The sequence below is a fragment of the Megalopta genalis genome, chromosome 5 (genome assembly GCF_051020955.1).
Source record: "Megalopta genalis isolate 19385.01 chromosome 5, iyMegGena1_principal, whole genome shotgun sequence".
NCBI lineage: Eukaryota > Metazoa > Arthropoda > Insecta > Hymenoptera > Halictidae > Megalopta > Megalopta genalis.
This window is the reverse complement of record NC_135017.1, coordinates 16,620,554-16,634,084: the sequence shown is the minus strand read 5'-3', so window position 1 is coordinate 16,634,084 and position 13,531 is coordinate 16,620,554. Positions and strand designations below refer to the sequence as shown.

At 52.8% G+C, this 13,531-nt stretch overlaps 3 protein-coding genes across 5 annotated transcripts in view; 2 read left to right on the top strand and 1 right to left on the bottom strand.

Annotated features, from left to right (window-relative positions):
* Positions 1-7,121, bottom strand: part of LOC117227468 (roundabout homolog 2) — a 28,864-nt gene extending 21,743 nt beyond the window's left edge. The window contains exon 1 of the mRNA XM_033482736.2: positions 3,470-7,121. Coding sequence (XP_033338627.2) covers positions 3,470-3,533 — 64 coding nt within the window. The 5' untranslated portion in view covers positions 3,534-7,121. The remainder of the gene's footprint in view (positions 1-3,469) is intronic.
* A 191-nt stretch (positions 7,122-7,312) lies between these two features.
* Positions 7,313-10,194, top strand: LOC117227472 (uncharacterized). 2 transcript variants are annotated; one of them, XM_076522531.1, is made up of 3 exons: positions 7,313-7,928; positions 8,010-8,590; positions 8,883-10,194. In XM_076522531.1, the coding sequence occupies exons 2-3, from the start codon at positions 8,275-8,277 to the stop codon at positions 10,055-10,057; spliced, it is 1,491 nt and encodes a 496-aa protein (XP_076378646.1). In that variant the 5' UTR covers positions 7,313-7,928; positions 8,010-8,274; the 3' UTR covers positions 10,058-10,194. The 2 variants fall into 2 exon arrangements, with proteins under 2 accessions (XP_076378646.1, XP_076378645.1); XM_076522530.1 differs by having other exon boundaries at positions 7,313-8,590.
* A 153-nt stretch (positions 10,195-10,347) lies between these two features.
* On the top strand, positions 10,348-13,196 carry CPR5 (cuticular protein 5). 2 transcript variants are annotated; one of them, XM_033482751.2, is made up of 4 exons: positions 10,348-11,587; positions 11,707-11,875; positions 11,967-12,199; positions 12,278-13,196. In XM_033482751.2, the coding sequence occupies exons 1-4, from the start codon at positions 11,576-11,578 to the stop codon at positions 12,449-12,451; spliced, it is 588 nt and encodes a 195-aa protein (XP_033338642.1). In that variant the 5' UTR covers positions 10,348-11,575; the 3' UTR covers positions 12,452-13,196. The 2 variants fall into 2 exon arrangements, with proteins under 2 accessions (XP_033338642.1, XP_076378650.1); XM_076522535.1 differs by having other exon boundaries at positions 11,967-13,196.
* Positions 13,197-13,531: the final 335 nt, after the last annotated feature.

The window sequence follows — 13,531 nt, the reverse complement described above, 5'->3', positions numbered from 1 at the left end:
ACCAGGACCAGGACCACGACCATGATCGCGACCGCGACCGCGACCACGACCGCGACCACCCTCTTTCCCTCCCCTCGTGTCTTCTCATCGCACCCCGTTTCGCCTCCTCTCGTCTCGTCTCGTCTCGTCTCGTCTCGTCTCCTCCGCCCGCAGCCCTTCCACTTCGGGCTCGCTGTTTCCTCTGTCTCTTCGACCTCGGAAGAAATTGTCTTGCGAACCGGGGCTATCGATCGTCCAGTTTCTCCCTCGCGGGTATGGCGCGCACAGCCCGACGTCCGTCGATACGATACGATACGAAACGTCGAGATCCGTTTAAACATCGGGGAAAAATCGGTGACAGCGTAGTTTAGCTCGTATCGAAACTATTACACCCCGGCTATCGATTCGAGCTATTAATATATCGTAGAGAATTCGCGATCGATCTCGCGAATTCTAGTTGTAAAAATCTGGGAAGAACGGCGAGGGCGTTAACAAGCGGAGAAGAAACGAGAATACGCTGGAAAAAGCCTGGATTCCACGCGCGAGCAGACATTCGACTCTCCTCGTTGCTTCTTCATCGATTTTCATCGGTTTCCATCGGAGAAGATTACATCGGAAAGAGACTCCGACGCTATTTTCAGAAGTTGTAGAAGAAGAAAGCGATTTTTCCCGACGTTGTTTCGAAGCGGCTCGGTGTTCTCATTCCGAAATAGAACAGCTTCGTACTTGTTTCATAGAAGATCGTCCACGTATACCTGCATACGATTTACGTCACCGGAACGACACGTTTTTCCAACGAAACGAAGCGTACCGTTAAACGAATCGATATCGAGAATCCGCGAGCGAAACGTTTATTGCTAAACTTTTTTACACGATGCCCGAGCACTCTTCCGCTCTTACGCGACACGGCGACTCGCTTCTCGTCCCGGCGCGCAAACTTCCAAGAGCTCGAATCGACGGAAATTCGATGATCGTTGATGCGAGAATCGTTGAAGCTTTCAGAAAAATTGTGCGTTCCCTATTATAGGGAAAAAACTGTCGTCGTTGCACGCGCCGACCGTATACAAGTTTACCGTTTCGTTTAACGTCGGCGAAACTCGGCCGTGTTCGCAACTTTCCAACCACGAAAATGGTACAACCACCGATATCTGTTGCGTAGAGTTCGATCGTGTCGTTATTTTCTGGTAGCATAGTTATATCCAGGTATGCCGTGCGAATACAGATAATTGTAACTTATAGATACGAACACGTATCTCGATCCAAAAGCCAGAATTTATCGAGTCGAGCGTGTACAGACTCGAACTGTGGCGGCATTCGCGTGTTATCCCGCGTAATTTATCATTTTACCAAACCGTACGATACCGAACGAAGCGGTTCGAGCCATCGAAAAGTGAAAAAAACGCATACGTTCGCATCCTCGTCTACGCGCTCCCGTGCATAGGATGCTGGCGCGCTCTTGGGACGAACCAACCGTGCATCGTAGCGTACACCTTTAAACCCGCGATCGAGTTTACGGTTATTTTCATTGACATTAGTCGATTCGCTTTCTCGGTTAGGTAGCCGTACCGTCGAACGATTCGTTCGAAAGTTATTGCCGGCTCGGTAGTTCGAGCACCGGTCAAAGTTCCGAGCCGAACTCGAGAACAGGCGATTCGTTCCGAAGATTGGTTTGTCCTGGTTGCATCGGTTACCTCGTAAACGTCCCCGAGTACGTGGACGAAGCGACATAGGCGAGAACAAGACACGTCCACGTGTCCACGCACATGCTCCGATTCCATTAAACATTCGTTTCGCGTTTTCGCGTCGAGCGATAGCTCCCCCGGCGTTGACGCGACGCGTACCTAACTCCAATAGACCCTAATGCTTTCGGTTTCCTTTCGATAACGAGATTCTATTTCGTAACGGCGTACAGTAATGTCTCTCTAATCGACGCTCGGGTGATCCACAAAAATCGACAATTTGGGAAGAGGAGATGCGATCGTTCGAGCCTCGTGGCTCGTTTTATACGGTTGCCGATTGTCAACGATTATAAAAACGGGCCACGAGACTCGAACAATCGCATCTCCTCTTCCCAAATTGTCCATTTTTCTGCACAATCCGAGCATCGATTGGAGAGACATTACCGTATCTGGAATATTGCGAATTCGGTAGACTCTGAAAGGTCTGCATCGAGAATGTTTCGCGAACGAGATCGTGGTTATCGATCGTTATCGCTGCGCCAGTGAATCGAACGGATTCAAGAGATTGCAACAATAGCGTTCCGTTGCGTTTCGTTTGGCGGCTGCGCCGAATATAATAATGTTTCGCTTTTCTTTCGAGAACGCGTCCGTACGTCCACAAATCGATACATCCGTGGAAGAGAAATTGTTCGTTTCCGATCGTATCCGGTACAATAAACGGAAGCGTATTCCGTAGCGATGCGATTCGACGCGGCGGCCGTTTCACCGTCGCTTCCTATCGGAACGATTCCATCGATCGCAATCGCCGAATCTGTTTGGTCGTTTCGGCTTTCAGCCACGCGTTTCCCGCCGCGTTCCACTCGTTTCGAAACTTTCCACGGTGCATCGACGAGACCGAGACGAGCAAATTCTCGGTTTGCCCGACCGAATTAGTCGGGGAACGATCGCAACGACGTCGATCGCGCCGATAGCAACATCTGGACTCGCTTCCTTTTCTCGTTCGATTCTCCTTTGAAATAGCTGCGAGATAATGCCGCGGAGTAAACGAGCGCCGCATACATATATGTATGTCCGCGCGAGTCGTACCGATACGTCCATCGAGGACGAATTACCGCGTATTGATAGGAAACGCTAATTTCTCGATGCGACAAATGATCGCGGCTCCGTTCGAACCATTTGACTTAACAATCGATGGTCGGATTCGACGACCGTCGGCTTCTCCGCGAATTCGGTTGCTCCGGAACGGGTCGAATCGAATTCGTCTATTTTTAAATGCCGAATGCAAATAATTCCATTCGATTGTTTCCTGTTCGTTCCGTCCGGCGAAGCGTTCGACCCGGCCTGCCAGCGATAAAAAGACAAAGAAGACGGAGAAAACTGTTTATCGGTGAATCGATATATCGACCACAACAATTCCCCTTCCAGCATCCCCCCGTAACCCTAACTCCGGAGTTAGCGCGTTTCCAGATCCGTGCACAGAGCGTGAAAACCAAACACCGTACCGATGGAAATAAATATCGCCTACGTATTTCTATCGCACTCGTTTTTTGGTAACACCGTGGAGCGTATCGATTCGTCGAAACGAATGGCGCTAAAGCGAGCACGGTCGGCGCCAATCGACTGGTAAGAAACCTACGCGCTCCGTTCGTTTACTTTCGTTTGCTTCGGTGTGTCGAGAACGGTCTCTTTCGCACTTTCTTCCGCGATCGTTGCTTTCCAATAAAGCTCGCGATAACGTCGCGTCGGTGAAGAGACGCGGTAAACGGGAAAAATGGAGCAAAATACACGATCGAGAGAAACGGTGAACTTACCGTGAACCGTGGTAAGGGCGAATACTGCTATCGCGATCAACTTCCTTAGCCACTCGTTGCGCATCTTTTCTTTCGGTGTCCAAAGATTTTGGGATGTCGTGAATCACGAACGAGACCCTTCGCGGTTGCTTCGGAATTCGATGCTATCGCATGCTGTGTGCCGTGCGTGCTAACGGTAGTGGTAGTGGAAACGGTGGCGGCCGTTCATGCAAAATCGAAACAAAGCCGGAAAACAGTTCCACGGGTGAACGGAACTTGAAAATCGGAGCTCGGAGCTCGGCGACGTGCATAGACGGCGCGTAGACGACGTAAACGAGACGCGCTCGATCGCTCGAGTCGACCAAGAGCCGACCGAGGTTACGCCGGTAACGGATAACACCCGCGAGAGGATTCCACTTTCGAGTTTGGAGCACAGAGTAGCTTTCCGGGCGAGAGGCGTATCTTTCGAGATGACACTCGCGCGCGCCTCATTTCCATGCCATTACACGTTACCGACCTCACCACTGGTATACGCGTACGCGTGTACGTGCAAAGAACGACGACGATGCTGCCGATGCTGTTGCTGTTGCTGTTGCTGTTGCTGCTGCTGCTGCTGCTGACGCTCACCCACACCCACAGCCACATCCACGTCCACATTATACCGTAAACCCACCCACGCGAACGTACAACGTATTCGCCATTACGTGTGTAGTCTGAACTCCGGTGTTCGCGAGCCGTGCATCTACGCGTGATACGCGGAGAGATCGAGTATGTTCTCGCATATATTCGCGAGCGTTTCGTCGGGTATATTCTCGCGTGCGAACCTACGTAACGTTAATGCACCGACCGCCGACCAATCACCACCGATCCCATTCTTATCGGACAAAACGAACGGCCGCTTTCGTACGACGAACTTCTGACATCGACGAGCTAGCCGAGCGCGCGCGCGCGTGCACGCACGCACGCACGCTCGCACACGCGAAACGCACACCTAGGTGCGCCGTATCGAAAAGGATACGCGTGCACACATCGACGACACAAAGCACACGCGCACGCTTGGAACACCAGCTTGGAGCAGCTTACACCGACGAGCACGCCGAATCACGGTGCACGTATATGCGCGCGCACGCACGCACCCACGCACCCACGGCACCGACACAACGCGAAGGCGCCGTCAACGAGAAGGCGGAAGGCGGAACCACCACCGACGCACACTGGATGTCGTTCTTCTAGTACACTTTCATCCTCTTTCGGAACGGGTACTGCTACTCTAATTTTTTCATCGATCCGAGCCGCGCGTCCTCATTGCCACCTCGTCCACCGTACGCGAGCACCGATTTTGGAACAAGCGAGAAAGAAAGGGTTGAAGAGCGAGATAGGGAGAGAGAGAGAGAGAGAAAGAGAGGGAGGGAGAGCGATCGAGCTTCGGATACGATTCCTTGTTCTCTCTCTCTATTGCCTCGAGCCGACGTTCGAACGAGCCGTTCCGTTTCTTCGTAGCTCGGCGTTTCTTCCGAAATCGATCTCTGCGTGACCGACCGTTGAACCGTACACCGTTTCTATGCCTTCCGAGCGACCATTATTCCTCTCCTCCGTCGTGGCATCTGCCATTTTCTATCCACGAGCACGCTTTGATCTCGAAACAGCAAGGAACGACGAGCAGTCGCACGCAAAATGAAAATCGGAAAACCTCGAACGAAACACGCAATCGCGAACCACCAAAGACCGCAACCGCGGGCGCGAGCGCGACGAACGAGCCACGACTGACGGTCGACGGCGCAGTCAGCTCTCCCGTGACGACTGACGACCGTGACACCACGCGGCTCTTCGGGGAGGTTCGCCCAGATTCGTCTGTTCTCGATCGTGCTCGACTATCCTTCGGCTTTCGTTTCTCGGCGTTCGGTGGCGTTCGGTGGCGCCCGGCGGCGCTCGGTGGCGCTCGGAACTCGGCGCTCGATGCTCGGTGCATCTATGTTCTGCCCTCGGACCTGCTCGGACCTCTGTTTTTGTTCGCGCTTTTCATCTTCGGCTGCGTCGGCCCTTCCGGAGAAAATTCTATCGTAACATCGTAACGCGATGTCTTCTCTTTACGATGTCACCGATCGAACTGCGCACCCGTGGCCAGTTACGTGCCCCGCCGTATTACGACCGAGCCATCGAGATGCCGGAATCCCTTCTGCTCTCGTCAACGACACCCCTCGAAAATTCCTATTCGCCCCAGTCGATACCGTTTTCTTCGGCGAAGCAGCCGAACCGATGTTTTCCACGTACGGGTAACAACTGTCTTTGCATTTTATTCGACTCGGAACTCGAAACCCTGGAATCTGTATGGTCTACGGAATTATGCGAGACGTAGATCGAACCGTGTAAACTGTAATCTGCAAACCGTAGCGGAAACACGGCAGAAATAGGTATATTCTGCGACTCTGACAATGCAAGCGAGCAAAATGGAGCGCCGCTTGGAGCTTGGAGCACAGGGTTGCTACGCTGCGCCGCTATCGTGCCGCTGCCATTGTCGCTGTCGGTACTCGAACTCGCCGGTATCGATTTATATCGGAAATATCGAAGATCGAACTCGCGTCTCCATCTTGAGCACCGGCCGGACCGAACTTGTGTTTCAACTTTCAACTTATTTCGACGATCGAGGATGAACGCGAAATTAGGGGGAACGTAACAGTAGGTAAGCACCGCATACGTATTTATCTATGCACATATATATGCGTTCTTTTTTAGAGCAATTTGTACTTTCTACGAATAATGTCCCGAGGAGATGTACCGTACCGTACCTGTGAAAATTCGTATACATCGACACGGCCGAGTAGATTCATTGTTGCAAGTATGCACGGATGCGTAGCGAGTGGCGAACGATTATTAACGACGGTAGGCCGACGATGGGGTTTTACGATACGCGAGAAACAGGATCGTTGGAAAACGAGAACCGATGTTCGAGCTGGTTCGGACAATGCGAACGAGAGACGGTAATAGCGGCACGGACCGAGTAATGGGAATAAAGGAAAGCGTCATCTACCTACACCGTTTGACACCGGAAATTAATTGACCGATCAAACAATCGTAAACTTCCTTTCGTAAATAACCGGAAACTAGACGGAAGTACGTGGCGCGGCATCGGTTGCATTTACGGCGCGAGCACGTTCCTGCGACTCGATCGTTCGCATCGGAGCTATCCGAAACCTGCAGCCTCGTTGTTTCTCCCGTTTCTGTTCCGCCTCTGTTTCTTTTCTTTCTCTTTCTTACCGTTTACTATTTTTCAGGGATCTTTATATTTCTCGTCGCATCGGCCCGCCCCGATACATTACAGAATGCAAAATTCGACACCGAAGGATTCGAATGCTTCATAGCCGCTTGTAACCCGTATTCGACGTCGTCCGAGCGATCCGTGTTCAACATGTAATCGAGAAGCTCCGAGAGTACCTGTCGGCGTGGTCTATTGAAGAATTCGCCCATAGTTTCGTGAACGTTTGCATCGGGTCGGCTGAGCAGGACGCACCTACCAATTGCCGATTGCTGTTTTGCTACCATATTAGCACCAGGAAGAAGGCACGAGCACCGCGGATTTCGAGCACGGTGTAGGTGCAGCGGGAATCGTTCCCGGCAACACCCGTCCATCGATATCGCGGCGTCATGCCAACGTAACGCGCAGAGACAACAGGATGAGACTTACTTCAGTAAAAGGGAGATCACAGCCTTGATCTCCGGATGCGCTGCCAGATAAATCTCATTCTCGTTTCTGACCGTCGCTTTTCTCAGGTTCAACTTCTTCTTCTGATCCTTGCTCAAGGCGCCGATATCGTAGTTTCGCGTGCCATGAGCCAGGTCTTTCGGATGAAAGGGACGTTTGGACGAACAGTCCATTTAGGTCCAAGTTCCAAGATCACCTTCGACGAATTTCAGTTCGAACAATGGAATTGTCCAGTTTCCAACGATATCGGACAGATTGGCCGACGCGTCGACGATGAAACGAATCGAATAACCTTTTCATGCTGGACACGACACGCGGCATACGACCGTACGTTGTTTCGCTTCAAATGTAGACAAATAGCTTCTTTCGTTTCGCGACAGTACGATAGATGTAGACGTAGATACGCGTATCGCGGACGACGCATTTTAAATTCGACGAGTTTTGTCTACGTCTCGTCGCGATCAGCGAACGTTGAAAGAAATCTCCAAGCCGATAAACCTTGTACCCCGCGCACGTATCGTACAATTGTAATATTCGCTGTTACATCCGCAACATTTAGATTTCCGATCACGGCACCGCGCCGACACGCGCAGCGAATGCGTGCGCGCGCGCGCGTGCGTGCGTGCGAGTACGGCGGGCTCGCGTGCAACTAATCGCCTACTATTATTAGGTATTAATAATCGCGCGTAATATCGAAAAGAGATTCGTCGAAGTAGGTGCGCGGGTAGCCAGGACAAGGATGAAAGCCAACCAGGGCAGGGCAGGGAAAGAAAATGATGCGTAAGTCCGAAGATCGAGTGGGGAGGGGAATCCCGACCAACGAGAAGAAGGGGGCCGTACGTTTTATTTGTCTTCTTAAAGTCGCAAAGTCCCAACGCACGCAGAAAAATCCAGAGGAGGGAAAACGAGGAGGATGCGGAGGATGTGGGGAAGCGGTCAGTGCGTGCGATGTCTCGTCGATGTCGGTGTCTCCGATGTGGGAGCGTCGTTCTCCGAAACCTGGCCAGAAAACGAGACGAACGAGATTGAAGCGGTAAAGGTAACAGAGATAAAAGATAGACCGAGAAATGTTCGCAGGCTTCGAGATCTTCTATAGACGATTCGAGAGTCGCGCGACGGACGAACGATGGAACGACACAGAGGCATCGAACCGAATATCTCTGGTCCAACCGCTCTGACGCTGCTCTGTCTGATCGTCGGCCGTGCCTCGATCGAGTGTGCTCGCAGCGACGTAAAATCGAAAGAGGAATTTCTGGAAGACTGCTGCCTCGACGATGTCGATCGCACGAATAATCGTCGATGCGGCGCTTTCGAAGATTCGAACGGCACGTGGGCGATACCGTACGATACGATCGGCAACGAGTCTGCCACGTCGTGCTGCAGAGTCTGCGTTCCATCCGATTCAACTTTTTCGACCGTCTCGACCGTCTCGACCGTTTCGAGTGAGTATCGCACGCGCACGGTACGCTCGCGTCTCGTTCTCTGCGAAACGCGGGAATAAAAGTACGAATCGCTGAGAGTCGTTGGACACTTTATTCGAATCACGGACCAGCATCCGCGCCGATCCTTGCTTTTCTCGGTACAGATCTCTCCTTCGACGACCGTGGATACGCTTCGAACGTTAAACTCGCTACTAATATTGGATTTACAACTCGTCGGATGACTCAGAACGCGCGTATCGCGACTCGATCGACGAGTCCACGCTGTACGAATCAATTCTACCGGGGTTTTCAGAAGAATTCGAAACGAGAGTTCGGCCGGAGGAAAGGAAAGGAAGAGGAAAGGAGGAAGAACGGTTCGTCGAGGCGAGGAGAGCACGGTCGAACCCGAGGACGAGTCGCAGTTGTTTCGAATTCTGTGTCTCGGCGAGCGGCGATCACGGCGATCGCAACGGAACGATTCCGCTTCCGGAGGAAGGCAGCGACGGTGCGAACGCGAGCGTTCGGTCGCGCCGGTGCGACAGCGTGTTCAGCTCGCTAAATTTTTGGGGCGCCAACATCGTGATATTCGCGAACGCGGTGTACATGGTCCCGTACGTGGTGGTCGTGCTGATCTACGCGATAGTGCCGGGCCTGGCCGCGCGGGCGTACGGCAAAGTCGTCCTCTGTTACAACGTAACGCAAATCGTTCTGAATCTGATTCTGATCGGCGTAGGATCCTGCGTTCTCTGTCACGTGCCGTTCCCACCGAAGCTCTACGCGTTCGTCGGACTGGCGCTGATGTTCTTAACGATATCCTCGACGTTCTGGCTGTTCATGATTTGCGTCGACATAACGCTGGCGATCACGAGATTTCACCGGGCGTCGCCGATCCGATCGCAGGATCGCCGATCGAAAGAGAAAACGAAATTTTTATGGTACGCCGGCTGGACCTGGGGCGCGTCGTTGCTACCTACCGCGCTCGCTTGCGTCGCCCACTTCTCTCGCTTGTTGCCCGAATCCTCTCCGATCAGACCGAATTTCGAGAACGTCGAACACGGCCCGAACCTGCCCGTCCTATTGTACGTGCTGACGTTCCCGGTGCTTACTTGCCTCGCGAACACCGTTCTCTTCTGCTACACCTCCTACAGGATGTACGCGATACAGAGGTCGACGAAGCTGGCATCCGCGAACACCGCCGCGAAAGAGAACAAGACCAGAAAACGCTATTTTCTCTACCTGAATCTCTACCTGTTGATGGACGCGCCTTGGATCACGAGCGCGCTGGCCGCCGCTTTCACCGATCTCTGGCTATTGAGATTTTCCCGAGTGATTCAACCGATCCTCATGCTGGTGAGCATTCTGCCTCCGCAAACGCTATCGCTCGTCCGCGATCGTATCTGCGCTCGGAAATCGCGCGTCCGCGATCCGAAACCGGAACCGGAATCGAACGCGGTTGCGGTTGCGGTTGCGATCGAGGAATCGGTCTAATTCGCGGCGGTCGGTCCAGCTTTTCGGAGACACGAAACCGGAGCGTCGTCCGACTCTGATTAATGTTATTATAATACTTATGTACGATATCATCGAACCGGATGAAAATAAACGGGGTGCAACGGTCGCTTTGAAAACCAGTGTATCTACGTTGTCGCTACGTTATCGCTACAGCAAGCGTGCTCGAGTTGGACATTGTTCGAAGTTGCTCGACGAAGGGAGCTTGCGCCGCGTCGATCCCGGCGGATCTTCTCGCAGAGACTCCCGGACCGTTTACAGCGAACCGTAGAAGCAGTCGATGCTCTTTATACGGCGAGAGGGATCCCTACTCCAGCGAATAACCCAATTGTAGGAGTAGTTTACCGTTCTTAAATAACCCACGGCGATTCGACGAGCTCGTCCGATTTCATTGACGCAACCGTGCGCGAACCTGAACTTGCCCATCTATATTACACCTACGATGAATCGAAGCGGATTGCATCGGATCGAATCGTTGTCGTGGCAAACGATAAAGTTACGCAAATCGAGCGCCTCGAGTCCGAGTGATTCCTTGAAGCGCTCCTAGAGTTACCGCCCGATCCCTTGCGCGTCGAATCGAGCACACCGACAACGCGATACATTTTAGCGTTTACCGCCGCGACGGGACGCCTGGATTTCGTTACCGAATGGCGCAATCATACCAATTATTGGCTTACATTAGTATTAGCTGTCACGCGATCCTGCCATCGTAAACCGACCGCAACATATTACGTTCCTTTTCGCGTAGTTTTGTCGTCTTACGGCTTGCGGATTTCAGGTTGCGGCTTACGGTTTACAATTAACAATTACTTAATGTTTGCGGCAAAAGCATTAAGAGGCGATCCTTTCGATCCGTTCGATCTTCGTTTATCCAAGCGCGTGTACTTATGTTAATCGCCTCGAGTCAATTGTCTGGCGGAACAGGGCGGATCGAGCTCTCGCGGACGGTAGAGCATCTTTCGACGCGCGGTTTGCACCGCGACGACTGATTACGACCGGGGTTTGTCTCCTGGTTCCTGGGACGGTCTTTTCGCATTCTAGAGACGCGCATCTTCGTCGACGGGGACTCGAGACGACGAGTCTCTCGGCGTCGCGTCGGCGGACGCGTTCGATCGATACAGGCTCCTGCCGACAAAAGTAGTACACTCGTATCGACTAACGAGCATACTCCCCCTGCGGAGGGATCGAACTAAGATTCTATTCTTACGAAAGACGGCAAAACGATCGGTGGTCGCATTCACCTGTAGACACGCACAAGAAACAACGATTCCAATGTAAGCAAGCAACAGAGTATGCGTTGCCGATACAGTGGGGCGCGTGTAACTACATGTCGTCGCAGAAGAGTCCTGGGTGGGGTCAACCTGGGCCAACTGGTATAAAATCCTCGGTACCGTCGAGCAAAGGCAAGCAGTTGTCAAAGAAACACATCGTCGTACCGCATCGCACTACATCGCACCGAATCGCATCGCATCGCATCGCATCGCCAAAGCATTCAACGCCATGGACATCAAAGTAATTTCTTTCCCCGTTACCGTTTCCTTCGAACGCGAAGCTCGCGGTCGCATAAAACAGATCCGATAGAACGTGGAGAATACGTTGATAACAATGTCGATCCGTTCCGATGTTCGCAGGTTTTCTGTTACCTGGCCGGTTTAATCAGCGTCGGCCACGCGGGGATCATCGGGAATGCAGGAGCCACGGTGGCTGCGATTCCAGCCCAGGCCACGGTGGTCAGGACCGAGAATTACGACCCGAATCCGCAGTACAGTTTCAGCTACAGCGTGGCGGACGGTTTAACAGGTATCTCTAACTCGTCGTGGACGAGTCTTCCTCTGCCGGGAAACGACGAACGTTTCTTTCGAATCGAAGGAGTAACTCGGGCTTGTTTCAGGCGACAACAAGGCCCAGGAGGAGACTCGGAACGGTGACGTGGTCCAGGGCAGCTACAGCCTGATCGAACCGGACGGCTCTCGACGCGTGGTGTCCTACGCCGCCGATCCCATCAACGGTTTCAACGCCATCGTTCAAAAGGACCCGAGCATCACGGTGAAGACCGTGCAACCGGTTATCGCGGCGCGACCGGCGGCATCGGTGATCGCGGCCGCACCCGCTATCCGCCCTCAGGTTGGTTCGCGGGACTCCCTAAATCGTTGTAACGGTAATAATAGTCGGCTAACGATCGAACGTCTTCGTCGATTTCAGTTGCTGGCAGGACCAACGGTGGCCGCCACGAACCTCGTAGCCGCCAACACAGGGTTGCTGGGTCTCGGAGGACTCGGCGTCGGGCTCGGACTGAGACAGGGTTCTCTGATCGGTACGCAGGCTCTGCTCACGGGTGCTGCCTTGGGTGCCGGTGGCATCGTTAAAGTCCACTAAACGAGGCGACGCGACGCGAACTTACTCGGCTGGGCTCCCCATTTCCATAATCTGCGCTCTTGGTTCACTTTTCTCCGCTTCTTCCGATCGCACTCGTAATCCCAATCGTTCCGTATCGATTCGCAGGCGCGTCTTTATCTCGCGTTTTTCTCACTCCGACCGCTCCTGTCCTCGTCTCTCTTCCACCTACCTCCCCGACCGATCCTCCCTGGACAGTTTCGATTCGCTAAATTCTCGATTACGATTATCGGGTCGACGTCGGCCGCGCGTCCCAACCTTTCGTTTCTTTCCATTTCGAAACAGACGCGTTCGCGCGTCTTTTTCGCCGAGCAGCGGGGAGTCCTTATTACCTTACACCTTGTACACTTTACACGATGCTGTTAGCGCACAAAACGAAAACGTTCGTCGAACGAGCAGACCTGGAATTGTTCTAGACCCCAGTACATGTATTAAAGTCGTAGGTAACATTCTACTCGCGTATGTATTCTGTGACACGTGATACTCGTAAGATGCTATATTTTCTATATCGCGCAAAGACCGGGAGGAAGTTAACGCTAACCGATGGCGAACGCCGAACGATGCGACGAGCCGCGAGCACGCCGCACGCGCCGTTCTAGCCATTGGAACGATTCTAGGACGTCTCATCCCTGGCTCGAAACGCAGCGTTCTCGATGCCGCGTTTCCAACAACTTTCCAACGAGTAGCGTTAACGTGAAAAAGAAAATAAAAATCATTTATTTAGCAATCGTCTCCCCGAGTTTTCAATCCCTTCGATCCGGAATCCCGTATCGGAAACGCCGACCTCGGCGCGCCGGGAACGAGAGATTGCTCGATCGCTCGAACGTTTCGCGTTTCATGAAATGCTATCCGTGTTGCAGAAACAATGGAAAAGCGTCTTCGTCGAACTAACGGCGAAAGGATCGTGTTTACCTCTGTGCTGCGACGAGTTGTACGGTGCGTGCTCGAAAACTATGGGCTTGCCGAGTTTTCGCGTTCGACGAGAACGCTTTGGAGACGTTGCATTTCCAACGCGGGCTTCTAACGCGCGGTTTCCGAAACGATCTACCGTAGAAATTTAGA